Raw genomic sequence first — 27,400 nt, forward strand, 5'->3', positions numbered from 1 at the left:
GCCCTAATTCTAGACTCCCCCACCATTGGGAATATTCTTTTGAGTCTACCCTATCTAGCCTTGTTAGAACAAAGAACAGTACAGCACAGGAAACAGGCCCTTTAGCCCTCTAAGCCTGTGCCGCTCATTAGTCCAACTGGACCATTTGTTTCTATCCCTCCATTCCCAGTCTGCTCATGTGACTATCCACAATATAAGTACCTAGAAGATCCCCTCTCACTTTTTTGTAAACTCCAGTGAATATAACTGACTTAATCTCACCTCATTACGGCAAACCTGCCATCCCAGAAATCATCTTTGCTGTACACCCTCTACAGCAAGGACATGCTTCCTCAGATAAGGACACCAAAACAGCACACATTACTCCAGATGTGACCTTACCAATGCCCTATACAACTGCAGTAAAACATCCCAATCCTCAAATCCTCTGAAGGTAAAAATACCATTTGCCTTTTTCTACTGCATGCATGCTTTCAGTGACTAATGCAGAGGACTCCAAGATCTTGTTGAGTAACCACCTCTCTCCATTTACACCCATTCAAATAATAATTCTATTTTGAAGTAGATAACCTCACATTTATCCACATTATTCTGCATCTGCTGTGCACATACTCAGACATGTCCAAATCACACTGAAGCATCTCTATCCTCCTTACAACTCACCCTCCCACCTAACTTTGTATCATCTACAAATTTGTAGATAATATATTCAGTTCCCTCTTCCAAATCATTTAATATATAATGTGAACAGTTGGGTTCTAGCACAGATCCCTGCAGAACCCCACTAGTCACTGACTGCCAATCAGGGAAAGAGGCCCATTTTTGCCAACTTTCTTTCCCATCTGCTAACCATCTCAAGACATTACCTGCAATCCCATTTTCTTTAACTTAGTCTATTGTGTGCAACCTTGTTGAAAGCCTGCTGAAAATCTAAATAAACCATCCACTGGTTCTTCTTGGTCAACTCTATTGGAATTCTTTTGAGGATGTAACTAGTAGACTCGTCGAGTATGATTTTTCCCTCTGCCTCCCTTTTGAATATCTCCAGGTACGTGGAAGACCCAGAGAGCAACTTTCCAAAATTTCCGCTCATTCCTCTGGTTGCTACAGCCTGAAGAATCTAAATCTAAAGTGCTGGTGAGATTTGACGCATGCTGTGCTTTTTTTTTTAAATCATCGATCCTTCCTTTGATAGTATCAAACATATGAATTAGGAGCAGGAGTAGACCGTTTGACCAGTTAAGACCTGCTCTGTTATTTTTTTTTAAAAAATGGCTGATCTGATTGTGTGGAGGCAGGGGCATAGTATTGTTGTCACTGGATTAGTAATCCAGAAACCCAGGGCAACATCTGGGGACCTGGATTCAAATCCCCCCCCCCCCCCCCCCCCCCCCAAAATCATGCCAGATGGTGATATTTGAATTCAATAAAAAAGAATCTGAGGTTTAAAATCTAATGATGACCATGAAACCATTGTCGATTGTTGTCAAAAAAAAAACGATCTGGTTCACTAATATCCTTTTAGGGAAGGAAATCGCTTGACCTACATTCAACTCCAGAACTACAGCATTGTGGTTGACTGTCAAATGCCTTCAGAAATGGAGGACAGTTTGGGATGGTCAATAAGTACTAGCCCAGCAAGCAACACCCACATCCTGTGAATGAATTTTTAAAAAATTCTGCTTTCTTGTAACCTTTGACTATTTTAACTCTAATTGACTAGAGATCCTGCAGTGGAATACCATTTTGTTTGTCATGGCACTGTGACTCAGTGGTTAGTACTGTTGCCTCTGTGCCAGGGACTTGGGTTCAATTCTGGCCTTGGATCACTGTCTATATGAGGTTTGCACATTCTCTTTGTGTTTGTGTGGGTTTCTGTCAGGTGCTCCAGTTTCCTCCCACAGTCTAAAAATGTGCAGGTTAGGTTGATTGGCAAGCTAAATTGATCCTGTGTTAGGGGATTAACAGGGTAAACATACGAGAATAGGGGCTGGGTGGGATAGTGGTTGGTGCAGACTCCATGGGCTGAGTGGCCTCTTTCTGTACCATTTTGGAATTCTACAATTCCAAATGTCTGATTTTCCGAGAGTTGGATGCTAGACCTGAAAAATGGTCCCCTGGTGGCAGTAGAGACTAACTTATTTTTTCAATGAAGCCAGTGCCTGTTTTTAATAGTGTTTTGTTTTTTTTTTAAATGCTTTATTTTTTATATTCAATTTTTTTCTCCAACACATTGGTCTCCCCAACATACATCAATGACGTGAGTAGCATTTAGCAATCCATAACGAAGAATGTCTGATAGTCATGGAAGTTTACAGCATGGAAACAGGCCCTTCGGCCCAACTTGTCCACACCGCCCTTTTTTTCTAGTACTGTCATTCATGTGAATGTTACGCTCTTTAGGATGTGAGGCTTGGACTTTGAAGAAAGGGGAGAAACTTCCTATCCCTGACAACAACGAAAGGAGAAATTGGGGTGAAGAAAGAAATTTGGATAGGTGGACAGCATTAAGATGTAGTCTGAGACAAGAAGGGCCAAAAGGCCTGTTTCTGAGCTGTAATTTTCTATGGTTCTATGGAAAGGCTTTAAGAAAGAAGTAAGACAATTCTAATAGCCTCACTTAAAGTGATGGGGAGAACTAACAAATGGACCTGTATGTCACATAGAGTAACAAAGTAAATGTTTCAGGTCAATGACCTTTCATCAGGACTGGTTTCTTGAACTGGAACTCATACTCAACTCTGGGGAAAAATGTGCCTAGAAGCCAAATGGTGCACTGCATGAGGGCTTCAGATCAATTGGGGTTAAAATAGTCATCGATCTGAAACGTTAATGCAGTTTCTCTGTATCGATACTACCCAACCTGCTGAGTTTACCCAGCACTTTTTGCAAATTCCTAGCATTCATGTCATGTTTGCAATTGCAGATATTTGCAAAGAAATTACCTAATTATCTATATTTTTAGTAATGTTCCAAAGACAAAAAAAAGTCATACTGGAAAAACTCAGGTCTGGCAGCACATAGACAGTAACTTTCCAAAGATTAAAAATAAATAATGCTGGAAATTCTCAGGTCTGGATGCATCTATTGAGAAAACGTCTCTCTCCACGGATGCTGCCAGGCTTAACTATTTCCAGCATTTTCTGTTTTTAACTTCAGATTTCCAACATGTGCTTTTGTTGTAGCTCTTCTAAGGAGATGCACATACATACAAGCCTATGTACATACGAATTAAAAGCAGGAGTAGGCCATTTAGGCCTGCTCTACCATTTGATATGATCAAGGCTGAGCTGATTGTGGCCTTTAACTCCACTTTCCTACCTACCCCTCTGCCCTCTTGGACTCCTTTGTCAGTCAAAAATCTATCTAACTTGTGCTTAAAAATTCTCCATGACCCTACTTTCTCATAATTTAGTGAGTCTCAGGAAAATTCTTCCTCTCTCTCTTAAATTGGAAGACTCCTTATTTTTAAACTGTATCCTGTAGTTAGAGGAAATATCCTTTTGGAATCCACCCTATTATGTTCCTGAAGGATCTTATATGTTTCAATCAGATTGCCACTGTGAAGGCCTGAATTTTCACCAAGTCCTTTAAAAATGGGATTCTCAACTCCAATCCTGATTTTCAGAGTGCCTTGAAAAGATGTGAGTGGGCTCCTGCACCAAAGAAGCGCGCAAACCTGAACTCTGACCTGGTGGCCTCTAAAGCAAAAATCGACATGTACTCCTCTCTGCAGCTTTTCTTGAGTAAAGCCAGATTTTTAAAGCAGCATGGATCATTGTCCCTCAGGAGTCAAGAACCTTTTTAAAAAGGTAAATTCAGAAGGTAACCCATCATGCCCTCTTTGACAAGCTATGCCCTTCCACCCATTTATTATTGCCCTCAACCCCCATGCCCAGCTATTGTATGTTCACCTACCCCTCATGGTCCATGCCCAGTTATTGCACTTTCATGTTTACAGATCCACTATACACTGTCTAGACCTAATAAACTCCGTAGTGTATAGTAGAATGTGTAAAAGAATGAAATGTTTTTTGAGCAAAAGGAATATATGGCCCAAAACTGAGACCAACATGATAATTATTTGGTTCCTAGGCATCTAATGTGTGATGTTCAAAGACCATTGAAGGATGGAACAAGGCATCTCAACAATGGTTGCCATTAAATTTTGTCCAAAAGATCAGAAGCCAGAGTTAACAATTTTTCTGAGTCTGAATGTTTAGAATATTCACATTAGCATCTAACATACATGAAAAGTGTTTCAACTACGTCTATGTTAATACTTCTTGCAGACTGCACTACAGATAATTGTTCTCCTATCCTTCCATTTGCACAGACACGTCAACTTAGTCAACGTGTTTTTCAGTTGAAAATAACACAATCCGTGATACAAACAAGGGGCTACCTAACTTCATGTTGCTGCATTTCCCAACCTGTAAGGGAATGATTGATATGAATGTCATTATGCCTTTGCTTACATGAATAAACACATCAATGTGAAGCAGCTCAGTGACCATCACCACCACATCATGTAGTTCACTGGCTATTTCTGAGGTAGCCATTCAGATGTCATCACTGTGATTTCTGCTGGGTTATTTTTGACGCAAAGCCCTCAGACTCCCCTTTCAATCTTGACTAACGTGCAAGTAGATACGATCAGAATGTGGACTGGCTGCTCAATGTAAGAGGCAGTGAGGGCACTGGAGAACTGACATCAGTGAAGAAAGATTGTGAGTGTTGGTCACACTTTGAACAATAAGATTGGATGAAAGACAAGACAATATATTGTGAGTATCATGCATCCACAAGAGTTATTGCAGATTATACCATTTGTATCTTGAAGCCGTGTGTCAGATTGCTTGGTAAATTTGAAGTGGCTTACAATATAGCTCACCCACGTTGCCAAGATAATTGTCTACTGTATTGCTTGCAAATTTGTATTGAAGCCAAATCAGAGCAGGCAATTCCCCAAGAAATAACAAAACCATTACATTTCCTAATGCTTTAAGTGCTCATTATTTGTGTCCTATACACATTGTCACCAGGGTGCTGCAAATACCTATTCATGATGTGAAGTCAGTTCAGCTACACTATTTCTAGCACTCTGGGAGAAGGAGGGGATGGCCGTGATGTTCACTTCATGTAACTGAAACGTGCTGGGAGCCAACTGCTAGCAACTAGTATGCCTGATGATTTCCCACCATGGGGAAATGGGACCAGACACATGGATGACATTGTACAAGGATGCCAGCAATTTTAAAATTATATATATATGATGGCACCTCCTTCCTTCATGCATATTCCTTCGGGACACAGTGGCTGCAACACTGTTCAAATGCCACAGCTGCATGATGAAGTGGCTGTTTCATATGAAAGTCAAGGGCCTAATAGCTGACCGTAAAGTTTGTTCACAAGATAGACCCTGCTCTCACACAGCAGTAACCATGTTCTCTAGGTGCTGCATCAGTCTATTACATATATATATATATATATATGCAGTATTTTGTCACTTCCAATAGTTTGTCACCTAAGAACTTCAATGATATGATACTTATATTGCTACTCAGAGTGACATTAGGCAAACTGGACAAGGAAGGAACTCCGAGATGACTATACTTTCTTCTGGGAAAGGAAATTGGATGAGTTAGAAATTCACTGAGTTAGATTTGCCATCAATAAATTAAATGGTGAACCAGCTTCATGAGTTCCCTCTTGGAAGAAATGAGCACACCAGGACTGTTGACTGCCAAGGAGCTGATTTACCATCATGCCCCAACTCTACATGCTGATGGTAAAAGCATGGAAGATTTCTGTGCCATACTTGGCCAAGTTCTCTGAATGCTTATTCTTCTTGGAGCGTTCAACGGCAAAATTGGAAGAGATTCCAAACTCTGGAATGGTGGGGAAGGAACTCCAACTGCATTCTTCTCCTTACCAAAATGTGCAGAATATGGGCTTATCATCACCAATACCTTGTTCTACCAGACGAGCATGTACAAAACATCAAGACAACTGCACTCCATGTCCTGGCATCTGATCCATTATATTATCATCGGTGCCCAGAATTGCAAAGATGTCCACACTACTGCAGCAATGACAGGGGCTGTTGGATCTATTACTGGCTTATTCATTGAATATGAAACTGACTCCAAAATGACAGTTGCAACAGAAGAAGTGTCTACTAAAGATCAACATTGAAGCTCTGAAAGATACAATCAAAAGCAGGCAATTTCAACAATGGACTTAGACGATCAAGAACAGAAGTGTCCGTAGTGCTTGGGATGTCCTTAAGTCCAATTTCATTAGCAAGGGACACTTCTGGTTTTAGGAAAACTTCTTCACTTGGCGCAATGACCAAAACTCAATGTGAGAGAAACTGACCTACCAGCCTTTTTTATCTTGTAATGTCAGGAATGTGTTTACTTTAACACTGCAATGAAATTACTGTGAAAATCATGGAGATCAGCCAATAAAAGCTGAGGTGCAAAGATGCATCCATGACATAAAGAACGTATGGTGGACAAAGGAAATTCAACATCTCACTGGCATGAATGATGCACATGACCTCTCCAGTGCCACAAAGACTGTTTATGGTCCAAGTACCCAAGAATCTGCTCCTCTGAGACCTAAGGATGGGGGAAATCTGCTCAAGAAAGGGGAAGCTGCCAATGCCCACTGGATAGCACAGTTCAAAGACGTTTTCAATCAAGAATCAGTCATTGATGAGTATGTTTTCAACTTCATTGAAAATAACCATGTTAGAGACAAGCTCAAAAGCAATCATTTTACTATTATTTGACAGCAGTTGCATCAAAAGCACTTGTTTAACTATCATTTAACATTGCAAGCAGCATAACTGACATCATTGTCATTAACTGCCCAAACCACACGTTTTTCATAATCTATAACCAATCCAGCACACCCATGTCATACCCAACCCCTACTCTGGATTGGAACAGTTTTTTTTCCACCATATCTCTCTCCTCTCTTTCCCTGCAATAGCTCTCCTTGTCAACATCTCCGCTTTTTCCTTCTCCCTCTCTGTCCCCCTGGTCCCCTGCCCCACCACTTCCCCCCACTGGTTGTAGTTCCAGCTGGATGACGGCAAGGCTTGCTCTGCTGCAGTTTTCCAGCTGTTGTGGACTAGCAACTGCTGCAGGAGACGGGTGAATATTCAGGTTTTGGAAAGATAGCTGTTGTTGGAGGAGGAAGGAGGGAATAACTGGGGGGGCGGGGGGGGGGGGGGGGAGTGGTTTGGGGGGGTAGAAGGCGGTGCTGAGGTCTGAAAAACGGTGGTGGGAGATGCTGAGACCTGGAGATCAACGATGGGACCAAAGGTTCAGGTGCGGTCATGAGAGATCCACAATCCAGGTCGTGAAATAGTTCAAATATATGTAGGCAGTGATCAATACTGATGATAAGTCCAATAAAAAGTATTTTCAATTTGCGATTGCCCCTTAATGTCTGCTCACAGGAAAATTAAGGGTACGATATCTTAAAATAGCAAAGCACGGGATTTCCACTTCTTCCTAAAAAACAAGGATTTTGTTTCCCACTTGATTGCATCGAGTTACTTCAAGTTAAAGTTCCAATCCCGCAGCTGGATGTTAAGTTCCTTGGGAAAATATTTGAAAATTAAGGCAGTTCCAATGACTGTTGCTGATGATCCCATAACAAATAGTACCGTATTGATTATCTGCAAGGAAAAGGGAGTCACTTTGTTAGTTGCACATTGATATAATCAGAGATTCCCCATGGTGCAGGAGACGGCCATCTGGCCCAATGACTCTGCACCAACCACAATCCCACCCAGGCCCTATCCCCATAACCCCATGCATTCAGTTTAGCTAGTCCCCCTGATGCTAAGGGGCAACTTATTTAGCATGACCAATCCACTTAACCCACTCGTCTTTGGACTGTGGGGAGAAATCGGAACACCTGGAGGAAACCCACGCAGACATGGGGAGAACATGTAAACTCCACACAGGCAGTGACTCAAGCCAGGAATCACATCCGGGTCCCTGGTGCTGTGAGGTAGCAGTACTAATCATTGTGTCACCGTGCCAGGCATCACATTTCCAGCAGGCCAATCAACAATAAAACCAGTCATGTGCCTTAGCCAACCTCACCTTCCTCTCTGACATAATGGCATTTTATTAGTCCGTAGAATTCGGAAGTTAACTCCTGTCTTGGCTGACCTCACTTCCTCTGTTGCCCAGTGACACATGAAGAAGTCTCACAACATCAGGTTAAAGTCCAACAGGTACATTTGGTAACACTAGCTACCAAATACCAGTCCAATACTTACCCAGTCCAATACCGGCATCTCCACATCTTGCCAAGTGACCTCAGACACCTGCCCGAAGTTCAAATGAACATTCTCATGGGTGCCTTTAAAGGTCATTGCCAACTCAGATTAACACATGACTCCATGCCTGGGCATGCATCTATCTTGTTTGGGTGTGAATAAGCTCTATTCATGAATGTTCTTAATGTTCTTCCATCTGAAAGTTTACTGATAAATCTTGCATATTTCCAAGGTTCAAATATTCTCTCAAAATATGGCTGACTTTTACCATGATGCCTTGCAGCAAATTGTTGTTGGCTAAAATAAGCAATATACCTTAAACAATACATTAATACCCTCAAAATGTCAACATGTGTTTTAAAATCATAATCACTTGTTTAAAACTCCTACTGCACTCGTGTGTAAACTATTCTCTTGTAAGCTTATAAGCTTGCTTTAAAAGTCACTTAACTTAATGCTGGTAATTGTGTCAGTGCCTTAATGTCTAATGGTTTAAAATCTTAGTAACCTATTAGAGTTCCCTCTTACAGGGGGGTTCTACCATTCAATTCAAAGCATGAAACTCTCTTCATTCAGGCTCAAGGTATCACATCGGCCTGTTTGATATGTGATCTTGTCCCTGTGATTAAGGGCTTGTTGTTGTGTAAACCATTTGGGAGGTGGCTGAATAACCGTCCATCTGAGAAATGACAATGATAGTGTCTGTAGAATGCTTCCTAGCCCTTTTGTTGTTGCTGCTGTCCAACCTTAATGTGTAGAATTTGATGCATAATAAAATAGGCACGTTCACCTTTATAATGTACCAATGACCTGTAGACTAAAAGCAGCTTATGGCACGGAGAACACTTATTAGTGCTTGGAAACAGTTAACGTTGCTCCGTAATAACAAGTTCAGATCAAGGTAATTGCAAAAGTAATACATTGCTTCCTTGGTAAGATTTAACCTTTCTAAACATCCTTCTCTCTTGTACATAGACTATATACCTTGCCTGCCCCCTTTCTGCTCCTCCTCCTCCGCCATCATCACCACATACACAAAAGTAGCTTGCTAATATACACGGGTGGAATGAAACAGCTGAGTACACTTCTCTGTTCTGTATTGAATCATCAGTGTTTTCTCCACTATCTTAATCTCACTTTTATGGTATATGCCATTAAGGTGATGCGAGCAAGGAAGCAAATTTGCTCATTGCACACCAACTGAAGGGCGATCAGTTAGGGAGTCAAAAAGCATGCACTGCCAGACATTAAACAAATTCAATTCCAGAAAATATATTTTTGACAGTGACCAACGATGAGGTAATTAAACAAAATGACTGTGCACCAATATGTACACCCATTGGATCTAGCACAGAATAATGTTATCTCGGAATGAAATCCCTGCTTACTCTGTAAGCTAAGGGACCAGATAATACAAATTAGTGCCGCTAAAAATATACAATACCATGCTTTGCCATTGTGACCGCTGTATCACTTCATGGTAACGTATTCTGGTGAAAGTCACCTAAAACAAAATAAAAGTAATAGAGAGACTTGAACCATGAAAGCTGTTTGTCCAATTCACCATGATCAGGTTATAAAAATAAGAAGTTTCACAACACCAGGTTAAAGTCCAACAGGTTTATTTGGAAGTATGAGCTTTAGGAGCATTGCTCCTTCATCAGGAGAGTCCACTCATCTGATGAAGGAGTAGCATTCCGAAAGCTCATGATTCCAAATAAACCTGTTGGACTTAATCTGATGTTCAGAGACTTCTTACTGTGCCCACCCCTGTCCAATGCTGGCATCTCCACGTCAAGGTTAAACAAGTATACAGAGTTGGAGAATTAGAATATCTCTCACCATGGTGTACAAGGGCACAACAGTCCTTGGCATACAGAAATGGAGAACATTATCCACAAATTTGCGGAATACAAACCACCTTGAATTCACATGCTTACGCATCTGACAAGACACAGAAAACAGTGACTTTAAAATTACTTTGCAAACTTTATGTAACCAAAAATTGCGACAAATTGCAACATGATGATTAGTACTGTAAAATGCAATGGGAATACAAAAAAACAATTGACGTTTCCAGTAAATGCTAGGCTCGGAGGTTTAATTTGATTTTTCAGTAAGCAGTGCAAATTATTTTCTAAAGAAACTAGTTTAATACGGCTGGCGCCAGACAACCTTAAGTGTATCGAAAAGAATGAGCTTCGAACCAAAATTCAGTAGTTAAGATTGGATTTATATGGATTTCCATTGGATGCCTTTGTAGTTAGGTCACGAATCAATTGGGCATTTTGACAGACTTGCATTGAACAATCAGAAATGCATTCAAAATAATGGAACATTTCTTTGGCAGTACCTCTGGAGCTACTCATACCAATCTGGATAAATTTCAGGCAATGAATTTGTGAAACAAACATACAACAAGTAAAATAACTCAAATCATAGAAATGGTTATAGCAGAGGTGGATGTCATTCGGTTCCATTTCAACATGCCAGTCCTCCCCAATAGCAACTTGCCTTGTCCCTCCCCACCCCACCCCCACCAATGTTGCCCTGCCAATTATTTTGCCTTCAGATAAGTAGGTAGCACTGCTGCCTCACAGTGCCAGGGACCCAGATTCAATTCTCGCCTCGGGTGACTGTCTATGCACAGTCTGCATGTTCTCACTGTGTCTGCGTGGGTTTCTTCCAGGTGCTCTGGTTTCCTCCCGCAGTCTAAGTATGTGTGGGGCTTAGATGGATTTTCTGTGCTAAATTGACCCTTAGTGTCCCAAGATGTGGAGGTCAATATCTTTTCCCAAAGATAGGGGAGTCTAAAACTAGTGGGCATAGGTTTAAGGTGAGAGGGCATAGATACAAAAGGGTCCAGAGGGGCAATTTTTTCACACACAAGGTAGTGAGTGTCTGGAACAAGCTGCCAGAGGCAGTAGTAGAGGCAGGTACAATTTTGCCTTTTAAAAAGCATTTAGACAGCTACATGGATAAGACGGGTATAGAGGGATATGGGCCAAATGCAGGCAACTGGAACTAGCTTAGGGGTTAAAAAAAAAGGACAGCATGGACGAGTTGGGCCAAAGGGCCTGTTTCCATGCTGTAAACCTCTTTGATTCTATGATGTTAGCGGATTAGCAAGGTAAATACGTCGGGTTAGGGGGATAGGGTCTTGGTGAGATGCTCTTTTGGAGAGTTGATGCCGACTCAATGGGCTGAATGGCCTGCTTGTGCATTGTAGGGATTCTATGAATCCATTTTTGAATCTGCCTCTGAACCACGGTGTGTGAGAAAATATTTCCTCTGTTAAAATTGCATATATTATTAAGTGATTTTAAAAATATTTCTTTAAGATAACTGAATAATGTAGGGATAGATTGAAATAATGGAATATGAGCAAACCTTAAAGACCACCAGGTATAAACTGGATGGTTGTGACCTCAAAATGTCATCAGGTCACTTAGCTTACCCAGTTACTTCAATCACTCCATATACACAACAGTAACTCACCAAGGTTTCTTTCATAGCACCAGCCAAACCCATGATCTTTACCACCTGGAAGGAAAGGGCAGTTGGCACCCAGAAATACTAGCACTCGCCGTTCTCCCCCCAAGTCATATTTAAACCTGACTTGGAAATGCGTGGTCAAATTCCTGAAAGCTCTTTACCAAGCAGCACTATGGGAGTAAGGTCAATTACGGATGGCCGTAAACACTGCACCGTCAACAACAGCCGCCTCCCATGAACATACAAGTTACGCTTGACCCGCTGGTTATTGCTGTTTTGGTTCAAGTTCCGAGATTAGTGCCCAAAATTGCCATCTATTTCAGGAAGCACATCCACTGCAATATGTTTCACCCTGACTACAATTCTGATGTACAAATGGACACAGTCTTTGTAGCGTATCCTCCATCCTGTTGTACCAAGCACTATTTGAGCCTATCAGAGCACCACCCAATAGGCATTTGGCATCATAGAATCCCTACAGTGTAGAAGGAGGCCATTCAGCCCATTTAGTCTGCACCGACCAGAATCCCGCCCGGGCCTTATTCCTGGAACCTCACATCTTCACCCTGCTAATCCCCTGACACTAGGGTCACTTTAGCATGGCCAATCAACCTAATCTTTGGACTGTGGGAGGAAACCGGAGCATCTGGGGGAAACCCAGGAGACATGGGGAGCCTGTACAAACGCCACACAGACAGTGACCCAAGGCCAGAATTGAACCCGGGTCCTTAGCGCTGTGAGGCAGCAATGCTAACCTTTGTGCCACCGTGCTGCTCCATGGTGGAAAGCTCTCACATCACCTCATGAGTCCTTAAATATGCTGACTGCCAAAGAGGACATTGAATTCCTTCCATCAATCGCAGCCTGTGGTTGAAGAATCTGCTTCCATAAGACGAAGGATGTGGCTAAAACATTGCTGAGTGTAGTAAGCCTTAAATGAGGCACTCAATGACCTCCTGGTCCACTGGTTTGGTAGGTGAGATTATATTTGGACGTAAAAACAATTATGTCAACATCTGGATGGTGCTCTGTGAAAGAGCATGGATGCATAGGTACATTAATCGAGGATTAGTGGGACTTTGAAAGACAGGGGCTTTTTCCCTCAGATAATGCCTGACCTCTGGCAGAAAACAACTCTCAATGGTCCGAAGAATATAACAACATGTTTTTGACAAGGCCTAATTCATGTAATCAACACTGCTCTGGACCCAGAGGCAATTTAGCATCGTCAATCCACCTAACCTGCACATCTTTGGACAGTGGGAGGAAACTGGTGCACCTGAGGGAACACATGCAGACAAGGGGAGAATGCGCAAAGTTCAAGTAGACAGTAACCCGAGGCCAGAATTGAACCCGGACCCCTGGCACTATGAGGCAGCAGTGCTAACCGCTGTGAGGCAGCAGTGCTAACCACTGTGCCATCATGCTGCCCACTGAAAAATATTAGACTAAATTAACCATTAGAAAATCAGTCATCAGTAAATCTATGACTCTGAAAGCACAAAAAAAAAGGGTTTATTATAAAAGGGCCTTTGGAGTCATTTCCCACTGACTCCAATGGGTCAGTACCTCCACATAGTTGTACATGGCCAGGTCAGCTATGGCATGACAATCAGGTACACGCAACCTTGAAAACTCTGGAAGACATTTCGCTGCAATGTAGAAATATTCATATCATTAGTTTTGTGAAGGGTATTAATCATCTACATCAATGAGCGAGTTTCTTAACTGAGAAAAAGATCTGTCAATTTGAAAATAAACCATTAAGAATCTACTGCGCATGAATCCACACAGTCATCCATTACTGCAGTGATCTATTCATCTGAGTTCCAAGAAACACAAACGGCTTCAGTGTCTCTTTTCCTGCCCGCTGTCACACTCTGACAAATACAGTGAAAGTTCCGCTCCTTATTTTGTATACTCTCAACATTCTCTTTCGCTTATTAGGTAACAAGTTTTAAATGTTAAATTGCGGATGGGCGAAGATTTAGGCTCACAAACCACAATCGGGTTTTTGCACAGGAGAAAGTATTTGCGATAAGCAGGGCGGGGGTCATGAATTACAGGAATTGACTGTGCACTATCACTGGCTGCTAATTTTTCCTATGTTCTTGTGCTTCGGAGCAAATAGATTGTGTGAAAAACTCTCACTTCTGGCATCATGCAGTATCATCACAAGTAGGAACAATGGGTGAGATTTTCCATATCCTGTAGCGGAGGCAGCCCGCACCATGGCTAATGGTGGGATTTTCCAGTTCCACTGCTGTCAACAGGATTTCCCATTGTCCAGACCTCTGCCACTGAGAAACCCGCGGTGAGGACGACGGGGGGGGGGGGGGGGGTCGCTATCAGCAGGACTGGAAGATCCTACTGGTGAGATCAGCCAGAGTATTTCGCCCAGTGGCTGACATTTAGGGCCCGATTTTACCATTGCCTCACGCCTGTTTTCGAGTATGAAAACGTGGTAAAGTCGGGTGCGAGGCCATTAGCGCGATCCGTGCCTGCTTCCGCACAGATGGCCACTTTACCGAGATCCAGGAATGGCTGCGATCTGATTCACGGCTGAAATGGGCGCAAAGGCGATTTAAGTGTTTTTGTTGCATTTCAGTTGAATTAATGAACTGCTCGCCCGACTTTATCAACATTTCCCCCTTTATTACCACGTTCGCCAATCCGGAATTGCACCGAAATGGACCTGCTGAATAAAAGTCTGAATCAGGCGCTCCAGCTGCTGAAGAGATGAATTCAGAGCTTCCAACAGCTCTCTGACTCAGATCAGTGGTGGTGGAGGGGGGGACGGGGGTGGAGGGGGGGAGGGGGGGGGAGTCGGGAGGTAGGTCACATCATTCTCTGGTGAAGGAGGGCGGGGTTGTTGGTGGGGAGACGGGAGGCCAAATTGTTGTTTAGTTTGGGGTGGGGGGGGTGTGGTGGTGGGGGGAAGGGAGGCAGGGCAGATCATTCTCTGGTGGGGGGGGTGGAAGAGGGAGAAGGGAGGCCCAATCGTTGTCTGGTTGGGGGTGGGGGGGTGCGGGGGGGTAGTTGAGGCCAGATCATTCTCGGGGTAGGGGAGCAGTGAGGCCAGATCATTCTCTAGGGAGAAGGTAGACAGGTAAGATGAATTTCTGGTGGGAGAGCACATTGGGAAGGCTAGATGGATCTCTGTGGGGAGGATGGGGAGGCGCTGGGGAGGGTCCGCTGCTACTCTACAGGTGATCAGTGGGGGGGGGGGAGGGGGCAGGGAGTCGCAATCGGTCTGGACAGCAGGGGGGCGGGTTGGGTGGATAAGGGAGACAGTCACGCGTGTGGGGGCCATCGCACCCACTTTTTGCTCCCAGCCACTTTATTCACTTCCTGTGGCCCAAAAGCAATCTGACATGGGTGCGTTTTTTCAATTCTTTTTCTAACTGCACATACATAGTTCAGAGCTCTGATTGTTTTGGGCACACTGCGCCCCGCCCACAGCACGATTCAGACCCGTGACTTTTTTTCAGGCAAAGGGGTGGTAGTTATAGGACGGATGTCAGGGGTAGGTTCTTTACCCAGAGGGTGGTGAGGGATTGGAATGCCCTGCCTGCTGCAGTTGTAAATGCGCCTAGTTTGGGGGCGTTTAAGAGATCCGTGGATAGGTTTATGGACGAGAAGGGATTGGTTTAGGTTAGTGGGTCATTGTTTTGTAACTGGTTGGCGCAACATCGTGGGCCGAAGGGCCTGTTCTGCGCTGTAATGTTCTATGTTCTATGTTCTATGTGTATAGGGGCGCCTGAAAGTAGATTTCCAAGTCGGATCTGAATCGCGCCCAGATTCAGCACTTAGAGTCAAAATGGTAAATTCAAGCCCTTAATGTGGGTGATGGGGGTGGGGGGGGGACAGTCTCGCCCACTGGTTGGAGAACTGGTGTGAGCCCCCTGTCACTTTTCTCTGAGTGATCTGACAGTATTTACTTCCAGTCAGGCACTTTCCTGGCCAGTGTTGGACCTCCCATCTAAAATTTGAAACTTTAACTCTGTTTCTCTCCATAGATACTGCCGAATCTACTGATTTTTTTTTACTTTTTCTGATTTTACTTCCATTTCCTAGCATTTGCAGTATTTTGCTTTCATTTTTCTCCAGCCTCCTCCTCCACAGGGCTATCTGTAACTTCTATTGCTCTGCAACTAAAACATTCTGTTACCTTACCTTCACCACCCTATTAGTACCTTCATAAGTCTTTAACACCACCATTAACACTCACTTTGTCATGTGTCCCTGACACCGTTGCCAATCCTTCCTGAGCTCCTACTTATGTCTGACCTATTTTTGCTCTACCTTCTCCGCCCCCTGTCCAACTATGATACTTGTGCCTCTCTTCAGCTCTGAAGAAGTCAGATGGACTTGAAATGTTAACTTGGTTTCTCTCCCTCCACAGATGCTACCAGACCTATTGAGTTTTTTCGGCATTTTCTGTTCCTATTTTAAACCAATGCAGGATAGGTGTTTGCAAAAGCGACTATTTTGCTGTGAATGCAGGTTAAAATCGAAGCTTATTATATGACATTAATACAGATGCGCAATCTCCAAAGGTTTTCAAAACTCACAGAGATCATTGTCAAACTGGTCCATTAATTCATCGAAGACAACGCAGTCTTCAAAACCCTTAAGAAATGGAGAAAGAGAGAAAAACAAATGTTACATCAGTTATTGCTGCTCTCTCACACTTTGGAAGAAAATATACTGACAGATCTTCTCCTTTTAGCACTAAAGGGTGGCTGTAATGAATAGTTGGGCTGGCGGCATTCGGGTTTTAGAGAGGCACGGTGGCACAGTGGTTAGCACTGCTACCTCACAATACCAGGGACCCGGCTCAGTTCCGGGTTTAATTCTGACCTCTATCTGTGTGGAGTTTGCACGTTCTCCCAGTGTCTGTGCGGGTTTCCTCCGGGTGCTCCGGTTTCCTCTCAGTGTCCAAAGATGTGCAGGTTAGGTTGATAGGCCATGTTAAATTGCCCCTTAGTGTCAGCACAACTAGCAGGGTAAATATGTGGGGTTACAAAGGTAAGGACTGTCAGTACAGGCTCGACAGGCAGAAAGGCCTCCTTCTGCACTGTAGGGATTCTATGATTCTATAAGCCACATCATTAGCTTTATTTTTTGAACACTGCACCCTGGTGATATCTTTCAGTAAAAGGCAAGGTGAAAATCTACCCTAAACTGATCAACTAACAAGTTTAACGTACCTTCTGGGCATAGAAAAATTGTAAAAAGCAAGAAACTTGCTCATCTCCAGGTTTGTGCAGGCAGATTGGGAATTTGTTTATTAAATTAGGGTTTATCTGGTCCCTTGGTCTATCACTGTAGAGGCTTGGGAAAATAAAAAAGCCATCTGCCCATGGAAGGTTCCCAGAGAACAAAGAGTAACCGAGTGTGCCAAGTTATACCACACATCACATAGTGCACAACCATGGGCAGGAAAACAGAATGAATATTTATATCTAGTTTATTTATTTATTAGTCACAAGTAGACTTACATTAACACTGCAATAAAGTTACTGTGAAAATCCCCTAGTCATCACACTCTAGTGCCTGTTTGGATACACCTAGGGAGAATTTACCATGGCCAATGCATCTAAGCAGCACGTCTTTTTTGGACGTTGGGGGGAAACCCACACAGATACAGGGAGAACGTGCAGACTCCACACAGACAGTGAGCCAACCCAGGAATCAAACCCAGGTCTCTGCTGCTGTGAGGCTGCAGTGCTAACCACTGTGCCACTGCTGAATGTAATAATCAGGGGATATGATATAATTGGAAAGGTCTCATAAATCTGCAAGGAAGTAAATCATTGGGATGGACTTTACACTCCAACACTTTGGGAGAGGGGTGGCTCGTAAAATCTGGTAGACAAGTGTACAGCCTGCTCTGTCTGTACAGCGTGCAAGAAACAATACTTTTCACTGTATACCAATACATGTGACAATAAATCAAATCAAAAGATGGCCACAGCCAACTAGCTACTCCATCTAACAGACAGAAGAGAAGTTAAAATCAGCCAAGAAGCAGTATTTCAGTGCACGAGAGATTTAATTGATCATTTACGTTCTCTTAATAGACAGATGGGTACCCAGCAGCAGCACAGAGACTGGATGAAACTAGCAGAGAAGAACACTCCTAAGTTACTGCACCAGGGGATAAGGTAATGGTGAAACTTGCGTTCACCAGGCAGGAAAAGATTGGGGGGGGTGCCTCTTGATGTGATCATTGTGAGACAAAGATGTGCCCTCATTCATGAGAAGCCCAGCCCGCGGTGGCAATACTGGACTCAGTTAAAACCTCATTTCAATGAATAATCCTGAAGTGGTAAATATCAGCGATTTACCCCAGTGGATTCACAATCCTACTGAATAGGAGGTAATAATTACTCTTGTAGTAGTTTATTGGATTAATTTTAATCTGAAGATTAGCAGCTAGGTTAATTCAGATAATGGCGCAAAATAATCACGGGGGGGGGGGAGGTGTGCGTATTAAGAGGGGAAGAGATAGAAATGATTGAATGATAAGGAACTAACTTAATGCCACAAGGGCATCCTACTTCTGTTTTATAGAATTATGAGAGCTCTTGATGAAAGGAGACAACTAAAGCTCACTAACACTTCCAAGCAACAGGATGACGGACATAAACCCAACGCAGATAATGAGAAGACCATATCAAGTGTATTGTGATTGTAACGCCAGATAATTGAATTTTGCTTATTTAACATTAACCAATAGCTCTGATCTGTAAGAGGGGACAATTTTAGCAATTGTTATAATGAATGTATGTGTTTCCATTCTTCTAGTACTGAATATGCAGATATTGGTTCAAACGGGACCTGAACCCAAGATCATTCAACATCTTCCTCATGAAACACAGGTTAATACTTACATTTAGCACACACTTATGCTGGATTGACTGATCAGGCAAAGTGTTGGGTATGTTCACACATTCCCATTCATGCTTGTCTTGGGCAGAATTGATAATGGCAGATCAAACTGCCCAAGATACCAAATACCCAGGACATCACATACCAGGGTTTTCAAGTTGGGAGATAAAGGAGGAGTTTCATAACAGTAAGGTCTGTGAGGAATGGTTAGCTGTATGAAAGGGTATCCACCTGTTTATAATTTAATAAGATCAGCTCCCAGTCCAGCTTTAGAGCAGCCAACACCAAAACCCAGAGAAACATATTGCACAGAGAACCTAGGAGGTTCTGGGGAAAGCTTAGATGTAAGTGAATGTGATTAAAAGTAAGCCCAAGGAGTATGCCACACTTGAGCCACCCAGTAATGACCAGTCATGTCATATATCATATTGCTTTATTGGAGCTAACACCTACATTGGATGGAAGGGATCTTGTTATCTTGAAGAAACATATATCACACTCCTAAACTCCCTCACCTGCCAAGACATTAGTGAGCTTTAGAGAAGGAAAATGTTATTTTTTTGCATAATGTTTCCCCAGTATGGAATGGCTGGAACAACATGAGAGATTATAATTGTGTGCTTCATTTTGGAGCAAGTTGCCAATGATACACCAACTGTCCTCGCAAAGATCGATGGTGAGATGTGTACAGTGGTACTTCAACATAGAATGGCACTGGATTACATCTTGGCAGCAAGGGAAGAGACATGTGTAGTAGTTGGGTCGGCCTGTTGCACTTAAATACCAGACAGTTCAGAAAACATAACCAATCTGGTTGTACACATCAAGAAAGTGGTGGAGAAACTCAAATGCCCAAAACCATTTACCTTAAGTGGTTGGCTCTCAGGTGGAAAGGCTCTTTAGGAACATTGATCCCTGAAAGGGATTATATTAATTTTTAATATGATCCTAGCGTTAATAGTAATTGTATACCTGATCAAATGTGGATGTGCACAACTTTCTAAGTGGAAAGTACAGCATCAATGATGGCAATAAGGGTAAGGAAGAAGAGAACCAGAAACCAACTTGTCCTTCAAGGACCAAGTTTAGTTACTTAGATTCTTTTAATTAGTGGCCTTAATTGGTATTTAGCCAATGGCCAAGAGGGGGGACTGATCTAGGGGGGCTAAATTGGGCTAATGGAAAACACATGATCATTGTTTGACAACACAAACACAGTAATGATTTAAGAGTGGATGATCTTAGACTTTAGAAAGTGCTGATAAGAGGCTGTCACTATTAAAGACAGATTGAACTGAACAACAAGTATTTTTCATTTAAACATGTATTTTGGATTTCTAAAATAGACACTGCTTATTTCTTAGAATACATTTTGTAAAACTTCAGCCAACAGCAAGATACAGCAGGACTTGGTGGGATGAGGCAGTAGATAGAGCTTGCATTCTATAGGACAATGGTTTTACTGAATGCGACCACTTTATCAACAGTTGTCAGGAACAAAATGGTTACCAATTCCAGTTTGATGAATAGAACTATACAGCTCAAAGCTGATAACACAGGGGCAAGACAGACATAAGGATTTTCTCAGAGTTTGACGAAGAGTTATGCGAGTTTGAGTCTGTGGGAATATTAACTTTAATCTTTGCTGTGTTGCTGGGTAACCAAGGGAAGGTAACATCCAAAATTAAGGACAAATGAGATCCCATGAGTTCTGAATGTAAATTGCTGTTGGCTGGAGTTGGTGACAGCGATGATTATTGTTTGATTTGTATTAATGTTTACTGGATTATGCCCACCGGAAAGGTGAGAAACATGACTTCAAAAATGTATAATTGCCCTCGCTGAGGCATTGTTTTTCAGAGTGATATTAGGCTGCCCGCATTCTCTACCTGGAGTGCTGGGTTTCTTTGTATCATTCTCCCATTCAATCATTTGGTCAATATAGTCACGTTTTAGAATCAGTACACTGAGTTTGTGAATCTCTGCGTTTAACTTAAGTTTTAGCAATACACAGCCTCAAAATAAAACTCTGGTCAACAAATGGGTATAGCTGAAAATTCCAACGCAGCAAAGCCCAGTACAAATATTCAGCACTTACTGCATTCATGCCTTGACCATAAAAAGGAACAACTGCATGCGCTGCATCTCCCATTAACATAGACTTGCAACCGATATTGTACGATGAACACTTGACTGAGATCATAGCTTGGGCTGGCAAACGGAAATAATCCTGCTTCAACGCCTCACTATAAAACAAAGTCATTTTCAGTTAAACACAGTATTTTTAGAAAGTGAACACAGGAGTCTTTAGGGACAGGCTACATCAAGTTCAATAATGTTGATCTGTTTTCCATTCTTCAAAGTCACTCATCCATCATGGCACGATGGCACAGTGCTGTCTCACAGCGCCAGGGATTCAGGTTCAATTCCAGCCTCGGGTGACTGTAAGGAGTTTGCACATTCTTCCTGTGTCTGCATCAGTTTCCTCCACTTTCTTCCAAAGATATGTGGGTTAGGTTGATTGGATATGCTAAAATTGCCCCTTAATGATAGTGGGATTAGCAGGGTAACTACATGGGGCTATGGGGATAGCACCTGGGTGGGATTATTGTCGGTGCAACCTTGATGGGCCAAATGGTCTCCTTCTGCACTGTAGGAATTCTATGATTTATGATCTTTGCATTCTGTCAACCTCATCGCTCTTCACAACTGCAGTAAATTGTTGCGTGAATTTGTTTGTTATGGCAGTTTCAATGCTTTGTACTAGTTTTAGTGTATGCATACTCATATTAACCACTGGGTGAAAAGGTTTCACCCGAGTTCGTTAATTTTAACGAAACAATGGTATCAATGATTTTGGTTACATGAAGCCAATTTCTTGGCTGGTTGGGACCTAGCTGAAGTGTGAGGGCATTGAGAAAACATATGCATCGCAACGTTATTAAATATTTTTATTCAATATTTTATTCAATGTTATTAACATTATTGCATGGGAGGATGATGCAGAGGAGATTCATCAGGATGTTGCCTGGGATGGAACATTTAAGTTGTGAAGAGAGGTTGGGTAGGCTTGGTTTTTTTTCTTTGGAGCAGAGAAGACTGAGAGGAGACCTGACTGAAGATGTTCAAGATCGTGACAGACATGGACAGAGGGAATAAAGAGCAGCTGTTCCCCTTAGAGTCAGTCATGAGGGTGCACTGGTTCAAGCTGAGGGGAAGGAAGTTCAGGGGAGGGGGATGTGAAGAAAAACCTTTTTACCCAGAGGGTGGTGACGGTCTGGGATGCACTGCCTGGGAGGGTGGCAGAGGCGGATTTCCTCACATCCTTTAAAAAGTACCTGGATGAGCACCTTGCACATCGTAACATTCAAGGCTATGGGCCAACTGCCCATATCGCACAAACAAAACAGGTTTCAATAGATTGGCAAATTATGTAATTCATAAGTTGGATAAACCATCCTCCAAAACCAGCAGGAGTTACTCCAGGTGTTATGAGAATTTGGCTCTCAGAACTTTTTTTGGAGAATTGCCCCCGTGTATTTTTAAATCTCAAAATGGAGACACCCTTGTAAAAGCCCACTTGAATTAATGGAGGTTAGTTCTACCCACAATTCAGTGCATATCAAATACCCTCTTTCACAGTAACCAAGTAATGTATATTTTTACTAACTTATGACAAATTGTTGCCTGGCCTTTCTGAACTTAACTATTGCAAAAAAAAGACTGTCAAAGTTTTTTGTCTGGTGCTCATCAGGACTGATGCAACAATGCTGAATTTTGAGTTTTATCAAGCTACATAAATTCATATGCAGGGACTTGGCCAACTAAGCAAAATAAACATTCCAGGCATTGCTCCAAAAGTTGCACAGACCAAATAAAATCAGGGGAAAAAGTACAGTGTAGGAAGAATACAGCAGGAGAAGCATGAAGGAGGAGAATTAAAACACAAAGCAGAAGAGTCAATCCAGGAGAAACATGAAGTGGGAGGGTCAATTCAGGATAATCTTCCATTTATCTCCACATTGTGCAACATGCGTGACAGGAAGATTTGCTTTTAAATTTATTCCACGATATTTGTAACTGACTACCAGGAACCACATTACTTCACATTGTATTTTCAATCATAATAATTATAATCATATTTCTAATTACAATAATTATATAACTAGTAATTATATCATCATAACTTTATATTGTAAGAATAGGGTAAATAGACAAGCTGAAGAACAATTATCTTGGGTAAAATAAGATTCTTACACTCCTATTAGAGGTATGGAATCTGGAAAGTATTTCTTGAAAAACAGGATCACTTCATCCCCTGTGGTAATCTTCTCAAATTCTTCAAAAGGCATGAAGAGAGTACAGGTGAATGACTTGTTCTGTCCAGGCAGCAAACAACATGGAAAAAAGAATAGTTTAAAGCTGTGTTCTCTTTTAAATGCCACACCCTCAAGTTTAGCATCACCTCCAAACTGAAAACATAAATGCATCGGGACTTTGCCAATGCTACACATGTGCAAGTTGTTAGAAAGTTTGTAAGTCGTACTAGTTGATTTTTCACCCCATTTCCTTTCCTGTGTCTGTTGAAGTGCCGTGCCTTTACCCAAGGCATTTGACAAGCAAAAGGTCTACAAAGTAAATGGAAATGCGAATTGCAAACTGTGTGGAAGTGCGTGAATTTGTCTTCCACGCTGACACTATGGTTAAGAAAGCCCACCAACGCCTCTACTTTCTCAGGAGACTAAGGAAATTTGACATGTTTGCTACGTCTCTCACCAATTTTTACAATTGCACCGTAGAAAGCATCCTTTCTGATTGTATCACAGCTTGGCATGGCTGACCAAGACCACAAAAAACTACAAAGGGATGTGAATGTAGCCTAGTCCATCACGTAAACCCGCCTCCCATCCACTGACTCCATCTACACTTCCCACTGACTTGGAAAAGCAGCCAGCATAATCAAGGATCCTACGCACCCTGGATATACTCTTTTCCACTTTCTTTTGTCGGGAAAAAGATACAAAAGACTAAGGTCACATCCCAACTGACTCAAGAGCAGCTTCTTCCCTGCTGCCATCAAACTTTTGAATGGACCTACCTTATATTAGGCTGGTCTTTCTCTACCCCCTATCTGTAACAGCAACACCATATTCTGCACCCTCTCCTTTCCCTCTCCCCTATGTACTCTATGCAAGAAACAATATTTTTAACTGCATCCCAATACAGGGACAATAATAAATCAAATCAAACCTTCCATAACACATTTGGAATTCACTGACCCTCTAACAGAATTGACAAACTCACTGACATCTCAGTACCATCTGGAATGCTACAGTACGAAGGGGCTGAGTGTGAGGTGCTGTATGCCAGGGCATGTACTCACACTTGAGGCGGGGTGTGGGAGTGAGGGGTTATGTGTATGCGTGTGCATGTAACTGAGCTTGCATGTGTGTGGGTGCATCTCACAACAAAGGTATATCCCAGTGAGGAAGAACAATTCAGGGAAGGGGATAAATCAACCATGCAAGTTAAGGATAGAATTAAACTGAAAGAAAAAAAACATATAATGTGGCAAAGATTAGTGGTAAGCCAGAGGATTGGGAAAGTTTTAAAACCAACAAAAGTTAAGGAAAAAATAATAAAGAGGGAGAAAATAAGTTATGAGAATAAACTAGTAAGTAATATAAAAATGGACAACAAGAGCTTCTTTAATACAAAAGAAGAGACAGGCCAATGTGAATGCAGGCTCTTTAGAGAACAGGCCCCTTAGGGATTGAGGTTCGGGAAATAGAAAATCAGGAAATGACAGAGGAGTTAACCAAAAACTTTGTATCAGTCTTCATGGTAGAATACGTTAATAACATTCCAAAAATATTAAATCAAGAGGCAGGTGAGGGGGAGGAGGAAAAAATACAATAACAATCACTGGAGAAAAAGTACTCGGGAAACTAATCAGGCTAAAGGCTGGTAAATCTCTTGGATTGCAACCCAGTATATTAAAGGAAGTAGCTACAGAGATAGTGATGCATTGGTAGTTATCTTGCAACAGTCCTTAAATTCTGGAAAAAGTCCCAGAGAATTGGAAAATTGCCAACGTAACACCTCTATCAAAAAAAGGAGGGAGTCAAAAAATAGGGAACTAACTTCTGTCATTGACCCTCTAACAGAATTGACAAACTCACTGACATCTCAGTACCATCTGGAATGCTACAGTACTGAGGGGATGAGTGTGAGGTGCTGTATGCCAGGGCATGTACTCACACTTGAGGGGGGGGGGGTGTGGGAGTGAGGGGTTATGTGTATGTGTGTGCATGTAACTGAGCTTGCATGCGTGTGGGTGCATCTCACAACAAAGATATATCCCAGTGAGGAAGAACAATTCAGGGAAGGGGATAAATCAACCATGGAAAATGTTAGAGACGTTGATAAAGAACGTAATAGAAGAGCATTTAGAAATGCATTGCAGAATCAAGCAGTCAGCATGGCTTCATGAAGTGGAAAGCATGTCTGAGAAAGTTATTATAATTCTTTGTGGTGGTAACGAGCAGGATAGATAAAAGGGAAACCAGTAGATCGAATATTGTTCGTAAAGGTACCACACAAAAGACTACTTAAAGAGATAAGAGTCCATGGTGTTGGGGATACTACATTAGCAAGGATAGAGGATGGGCTAATTGATAGAAGACAAAGAGTTGGAATAAGAGGTACATTTTCAGGATGGCAGCCTGGAGCTAGTGGGGTGCCACAGTGATCTGTGCAGGGGCCACAGTTATTTACAATATATATTAATAACTTGGAAAAGGGAATTGAATGTACTATTGCCAAGTTTGTGGATGACAAAAATTGGTAGGAAGGCAAGTGGTGAGGAGGACAAAGAGGGGATGAATCTCCCCAAAAAAATTCTAATTCGTGTGAAAACTGGAGTAAATCATGCTTTTTTTTTCAGCGGGAGTTTAAGAAAGAATCTCCCACACACTGTGCACTGCAGAGAGCAATAGTGTGAATCACGTTAAAATTCTGTGGGATGGAGCCTATTCCCGCTGGAGAAGCCAGCAGCATAGCGCTGAGTGAGCCATTGCATACGCGCCAATCTGTCAGCACTAAAATCGGTACATGCGCATTGTCCTCTGTTTGCCAGCCTCCTGATTGATTTGATTTGATTTATTATTGTCATATGTCTTATCATACAGTGAAAAGTATTGTTTCTTGCGCGCTATACAGACAAAACATATTGTTCATAGAGAAGGAACTGGGAGAGTGCAGAATGTAGTGTTACAGTCATAGGTAGGGTGTAGAGAAAGATCAATTTAATGCAAGGTAGCTCCATTCAAAAGTCTGACAGCAACAGGGAAGAAGCTGTTCTTGAGTCGGTTGGTATGTGACATCAGAGTTTAGTATCTTTTTCCCGAAGGAAGATAGTGGAAGAAAGAATGTCCAGGGTGCGTGAGGTCCTTAATTATGCTGGCTGTTTTGCAGAGGCAGCAGGAAGTGTAGATGGTGTCAATGGATGGGAGGCTGGTTTATGTGATGGATTGCACTACATGCATGATCTTTTGTAATCACAAGTCAATTTGCACACAGTGAGTTCTTATATTCTAATTCATAAGAACATAAGAAATAGGAGCAGGAGTAGGCCATCTAGCCCTTCGAGCCTGTCCCGCCATTCAATAAGATCATGGCTGATCTGAAGTGGCTCAGTTCCACTTCCCCGCTTGCAGTCTTGGGCAAAGAAGGAGCTCTGATTGCTGGCCAGCCTGATCGCTTGCCGCCCTCTCTCCCTCACCAATCCCAACTGCAGAGTGGCAGCAGGACCCCCATCCCCACTGATCTCTCCCCGCTGCCCCCACCGAGCCCCTCCAATAGGCCCCACCCCCATTAGTCCCCACTCCCTTGGCACTACTCAATGCTCAGTCAGCCACCTATCCAAGTAACAGTGGCAACCTGTGACAAAACCATCAGAATTTTAGTGTTCCAAAGATCAGGCTCCCATGTAGCATCAAGCTCTCCAAAAGCCAATATGCAACTAAAAATAAGTACAAAGAAATTACTTGCTCACACACTGAGTTTGATATAATACTTCACAATGCTTACCAAGTTAGGCAAAGCAATCATCATGAAGGTGTTTCTAGGCCATATATGAAGAAAATTAGGCTCCATTGCAAACTGGAAGAAAGCATTCTGATATTAATTTCTGTGTACAGTTAACATGAAAGGCAAGTAGGAAAAAAACTTGTTTAAAAATACTTGTATTTAACCAATTCTTACATCATCATTTTTAGGCGGTATTGTAAGCTCCATGTAACCATGAGGGATATAGACATGGCTGTAATCAAACCTGGTTTGTCGCATGAACTGTTTCCTTGTGGTTGAGAAAGCTCCATCGCATCCGACAACAAGGTCACGCGAAACCTCGTGAGTCGAGCCATCAGGTCTGATATGAATATATAACCAAACATTTTACTCTATAGCTTCTGACAAATATGGTGGGAGGTGGGAATCAAGGACGAAACATTCTGAGTAAAGTACTCAACATTGCCAGCCACAAAATGATTCTGAAGGAAAATATAAAAGACATTGAAAACCTGGAAGCAACACACTGCAGAGAGGAGTAATTGACACCAACATGACCTCTTCCCTCCTGAAACTTTCCTCTCAGTTTGTTCTACAACCTGTTAAATATTCACTAATTAAACTATGATC

The 27,400-nt window shown here is 42.3% G+C and overlaps 1 protein-coding gene across 2 annotated transcripts in view; it reads right to left on the bottom strand.

Moving 5' to 3' along the window:
• Positions 1 to 7,267: 7,267 nt before the first annotated feature.
• Positions 7,268 to 27,400, bottom strand: part of kmo (kynurenine 3-monooxygenase) — a 40,752-nt gene continuing 20,619 nt past the window's right edge. Inside the window, exons 7-15 of one of the 2 annotated variants that reach the window (XM_080200671.1) lie at positions 26,966 to 27,131; positions 26,792 to 26,863; positions 22,958 to 23,079; positions 20,799 to 20,946; positions 16,378 to 16,435; positions 13,373 to 13,455; positions 10,151 to 10,252; positions 9,753 to 9,812; positions 7,268 to 7,696 (exon numbers count right to left, since the gene is read on the bottom strand). In XM_080200671.1, the coding sequence (XP_080056797.1) occupies positions 7,571 to 7,696; positions 9,753 to 9,812; positions 10,151 to 10,252; positions 13,373 to 13,455; positions 16,378 to 16,435; positions 20,799 to 20,946; positions 22,958 to 23,079; positions 26,792 to 26,863; positions 26,966 to 27,131 (937 nt within the window). In that variant the 3' untranslated portion in view covers positions 7,268 to 7,570. The remainder of the gene's footprint in view (positions 7,697 to 9,752; positions 9,813 to 10,150; positions 10,253 to 13,372; positions 13,456 to 16,377; positions 16,436 to 20,798; positions 20,947 to 22,957; positions 23,080 to 26,791; positions 26,864 to 26,965; positions 27,132 to 27,400) is intronic. The other variant, XM_080200672.1, reaches the window with a different exon arrangement.

This window comes from Carcharhinus amblyrhynchos, chromosome 12 (assembly GCF_965287045.1).
Source record: "Carcharhinus amblyrhynchos chromosome 12, sCarAmb.v2.hapA, whole genome shotgun sequence".
Lineage (NCBI taxonomy): Eukaryota > Metazoa > Chordata > Chondrichthyes > Carcharhiniformes > Carcharhinidae > Carcharhinus > Carcharhinus amblyrhynchos.